Consider the following 4,752-nt stretch of genomic DNA (forward strand, 5'->3'; position numbering starts at 1 on the left):
CATATCTTATTGTTATTGCAATGACTTGCCAAAACTTAATCTCTTTTTATTCTTTGTCCAGATCAGAAAGTGCAGACATTTTATAGCTCAATTCCATTTGATCTCGAGGCTACTCATCAGATACTGCCAAAGATAATACCATGGAGTTTTCCTTCAGAGTTTTCCAAACTAATTGAGACGGAAGTTGCCAGGCTAATAACCATAGTGGAAGAAGACTCATGCATGCAGGGTTTACGTATGAAAGAGTTTCATGCAGTTGAAAGGAAATTTGATTCGGATGTGCAATCTATGGACACTAATTATGTAGATACCGCCAAGAGGAATAGATCTATTTCAAAGTGCGGCCAGTCTGACAGTCAATATAGTAGTACTATGTCTGAGCTTTCTAGTTGTTCTGGACTCCTAGGAATTTCATCTTGGCAAAATTGCCAAAAGAAGCCGGTCATTTCCTCTGGTTCTGTAAATAAGGATCCAAATGATAATGGACAGTCTACATATTTTGAACCTTATAATGGACAAACCTTTGAAGTCAACAATGAATCTCCCTGCAAGTTTCAATCTGAAACATACACCAGCAAGTCATTTCACAAGATAGCTTGTTCTGGTTTGGATGATTGTAAATGTTCAGGAACAGCTGAAGTTGCATGCTTAACTGAAAATAGAATAGGGACCACATTTAGTGCAGTGACTTCTGGCCTTCTTTCTGGCCCAACTAACTTTTTTCCAAATAATAACGTTACTCCTTTCACTCTCAGTGATTATCAGGGCAGATCCAAATTCCTGCAGAAATTTGAACCACTTGATGCTAGAATTCAAGAATCTTATTCTACGGCGGCTGTACAAGATTTTCGAGATGAGAACAATGAAGCTACAAGTCTATATGACACGACTCGTGATGATTTCAAACCAAAATCAGAATTAGACTACAATTTGATTATGGAAACAGATGAGGTTCAAAATATGTGGAGGAAACTTCGTGATCACCGAATGGATTTAGGACAGCATGGCACTGCAGAACAGCTAGGTGCTATTCAAGTTGTTAAACTTGCAAGTGGGTTGAGTAACTTACTTTCAGAATGTGACCTGTTATTTCGTAATCATCAAGAAAAAGAATGTGTAAGTGTCAAATTTTCCAATCTCTCTCAGTTGTATTTATCACCTCTCTTATACCTTATTGAATATGCAGGGTATCATGGAACATCCCAAGTTTCTTTCTGATGAAGACACATTTAATTGGTATGATGAGCAAGCGATGATGTCTACGATTGCTGTACACGGGTTTTGTTTTTATGCTAAATGTATTTCAGATGTAGGATCTATGTTTGGTTTTGAGCCTAAAAACAATACAGATATAACTTCGGAAATGTTGGCTTCCACTACTAATGTTATGACACTGGGGAAGTTATCTAGACAGGATCACAAAAAAATCACTACTTTATATACTAATAAACAATTAGAGCTGAAGAAAGCAATGAACGATACAAAGAGGTATTTACTCGACTTTCATGCAAATGCCTATCACAGTTCTGTACCTGTCTCAGTGCTTTTTCTATTTATTTATTTATGTAAACAAAAAGCTATCTCTTGGTGTCAACCTCACTTTGTAACCCCTACCATACAGTGAAAGCAAAACATCTCTGATGAAGGTGATCCAGTCCATTGTTCCTACAAGATTATCACTGGCGCTGAAAGGCACTGCATTCAATGAGTATCTATCTACGGTTCGCCAAATTTCGATTTCAGAAGGTTTACGCATTTTGCAAGGTGTTGAGAAGAAGAGAGGAAAAAGGTATACTTGAACGGCTTTTTAGTGCATTCAGTTTATTATGAAAGTCTTGCTAGTCTACTTTAGTTACTCAATCTTAGTGTTTGAATGCAGGGCCCGGAGTGCTCAACATTACTTGAGCAGATGCACAATGATGTCTCCTGAAGATATATCATTGGTATGTCAGGGTGATTTGTACAGTAAGATGTCTTCACAATTCGCAGCTGAGGTGAAAAGCAACTGTACATGAATTAATTTATGGGGTAGATTAGGAAATATTAATCTCATTCATTTTGTGACCGTAGCCATAGGTTAGGTACTGGTATGTTATATAGATCAGCTTTGGGTACATTTTCTTTATACATTTTTTATTGTATAAAGAATAAATGTTTTATCTTGTTAATTCTTATCAATTATTTTTACAGATTTGCTATACATCAAAGTAATATTGTCATCCAAGTCTAACTAAGTAGACTCAATACCAACAAAAACCATTCTCATTAAAAAGAGCGTGATTATACGCGCACACACCATTTACGTTATCGCCATCGTTGTCTTCTTCGCGTTCCTCTTCCTCCACTTTCTCCTTCTCCTCCTGCCCTTTTTCTTTCTCCTTTTTCTTCTTCTTCTTCTACTTCTTCTTTGCATGTTTTTCCTCATCATCATTCTTTTGTTGTTGCTGCTATTGCAGTAGAAAGTGAAGGAGAAAGAGTTTTGAATTGTGCAGGAAAACGAGTCCAAATGCACTTTAATTCACTCAGAAATGAACCGAAATTATATAATGATTGTGATATAATTAACTCAGAAATGAATTGAATTTACATAATGGATTGCGATACAATTAACTCAGAAAATGAACCGCAATTACATAACAATTACGACATAATTAACTGAGAAATGAACCGAAATTTACCATAATAATGGCGACAGATAAACTCAGTTCGAAAATAAGGACACAAACAAGAGTGAATTATGAACAAAAACACATCCAAAATCAATTTTGGATCAGACGTTATTAATATATTTTTTCTTCTTTTTTGTTTGATATTTTCTTTTCTTTTTCTTGGTTTTATTCTTCTCAAGAGAGTAAATAAATTTTGAGAAAATAAAATAAAAGGGTGAAGATGAAGAAGAAAAAGATGAAAAAGAAGAAGAAACAATAGAAGATGAGGAGAAGGAGGAAAAAGGATTTTGAGTTGTGCTGGACAATGAGTCCAAATGCACCTTAATTCACTCAGAAATGAACAAAAATTACATAATGGACTGCAATATAATTAACTTAGAAATGAACTGAAATTACATAACAATTACAACACAATTAGCTTAGAAATGAGTTAAAATTACATAATGATTGCGACACATAAAATCAATTCGAAAATTAACAGACAAACAAGACTGAATCGTGAATAGAAACATCTAAAATCAATTTTGGATCAGAAAACATCATCAACATGGCAAAAATTCAACAATAACAATAGCAATAACGATGACATGTATAACGAAGAAGAAGAAGAATCTGTATGCATGAATTTAGAAGAAGAAGAAGAAGAACGCATGCGTGAATTTGAAACAAGAAGAAGCAGCGAAAGGGGAGAAAAAAACGAAAAAAAAAGTGCATGATCTAAAATTATTTGGATGAATTTGAATGTTAAAATTGTTTGAATATGAAGAATAATTCTTATTTTTAATACTAAAGATTCACAAAAGATGTATATACAAATGTGTTATAATTACTGTTTATTTACTTGTCTTTTTAGTTTGTGTAGATAAAGATTACATCATGTATGGTTAGGAATTTGGTCTTGAACTAACAAAATCTAGAAAAATGGTAGAATTTAGAATTGTAAAGATGAGTGATGAGTCATTGCATTCCTGATATTATTGCTAAATAATAATGTATTATTTGTACTCACAAATGTTAAGAAGCTGATAAATCAGTTCACGGAAAAATAAAATTCGCTATGTGCTTATAAAAGATGGATTTTTGTTGACAAAACTATTTGAATCCTAAAAACTTTTTTAAATTTTCTCTCTTAATTTAACTCAATATATTTTTGGATGCGGTATGGGCTGGACAGGCCCGACCCACGCCAAAGATACACACCACATGACTCGAACGGGTCACCAAAGGATCCGATCCATCCTCATTAAATTCAAATCACTCTCCCTACCTACCTCTAAGCTCAAGTGCCTAACTAATCGCTCAAAACTTTTTCTTTAAACTCGTAGTTGCAGTCTCTCCGAAGCTTAGTTCTACAAGTGGCAGTGGGTGGCGAAGAACTGTGAGAATGATTCAACCACTTCTGATCTGGAGCTTGTTGGCAGAGAGACTTGCGACTGTCAAAGATGTTCTTCTGAAGGATTTCTGTTTGATTCTCGTGTTTCTGATTGAATGATTTCAAACCTCTTTCCTACCTTTTGGCCCTTCCGTTTGATGTCACTAACAGCCCTAGTCTTCCACTCCGCTGCTACCCCTCGCTACAAATTGATCAATTGCCCAATTGGTATGATTGGCTACCAATCCCAGGATTCTGACCTCTTCGTGGATTCAGTTTCAACTTTGTTGCTTGCTCCCTCAGATCTTCCGGAAAAGAAGTGTTCCAATTATGGTTGATCTTGTCTTAACTTCTTGCTTCTGCGATCAGGTGCACCATTCTGTTTCCCTCCCTTGGAATCCAAGTGAACCCACAGTTTGCTAATTTTGATTTTATCTTCCTAATGTCTTCCAGGGCTGGGTCAATTTCCCAAATGATGCCTCCTGATTTCAAAGATTCAACTATTGATATGCAATCCGATTCGATTATGGATTTGTCTAAGTTCCTTGTTAATATCATTGCTTCTCTAATAGCAGAAGCTTCTGCAACCAGACTCGATCTAACTTCGATTTTTTTGGCAGTACCTCTTCTTATGTGTCCCTAGCTTCTCTTATGATCGTAGTTGAAGCTCCTGTTTTGTATTTGTTGAGAATGCTGCATCTACATTTATCT

At 35.4% G+C, this 4,752-nt stretch overlaps 1 protein-coding gene and 1 long non-coding RNA gene across 7 annotated transcripts in view; both read left to right on the top strand.

Moving 5' to 3' along the window:
* Window positions 1-2,207, top strand: part of LOC107622883 — a 10,047-nt gene extending 7,840 nt beyond the window's left edge. For all 6 annotated transcript variants that reach the window (XM_021114862.1, XM_016324943.2, XM_021114865.1 and 3 more), the window contains 4 exons: window positions 62-1,116; window positions 1,187-1,488; window positions 1,622-1,789; window positions 1,880-2,207. In XM_021114862.1, the coding sequence (XP_020970521.1) occupies window positions 62-1,116; window positions 1,187-1,488; window positions 1,622-1,789; window positions 1,880-2,015 (1,661 nt within the window). In that variant the 3' untranslated portion in view covers window positions 2,016-2,207. The remainder of the gene's footprint in view (window positions 1-61; window positions 1,117-1,186; window positions 1,489-1,621; window positions 1,790-1,879) is intronic.
* On the top strand, window positions 3,933-4,628 carry LOC107621788. The gene is made up of 2 exons (XR_001615942.2): window positions 3,933-4,410; window positions 4,495-4,628. It is a non-coding gene; the product is annotated as an uncharacterized LOC107621788 (long non-coding RNA).

This window comes from Arachis ipaensis, chromosome B10 (assembly GCF_000816755.2).
Source record: "Arachis ipaensis cultivar K30076 chromosome B10, Araip1.1, whole genome shotgun sequence".
In the NCBI taxonomy this organism is placed as follows: domain Eukaryota; kingdom Viridiplantae; phylum Streptophyta; class Magnoliopsida; order Fabales; family Fabaceae; genus Arachis; species Arachis ipaensis.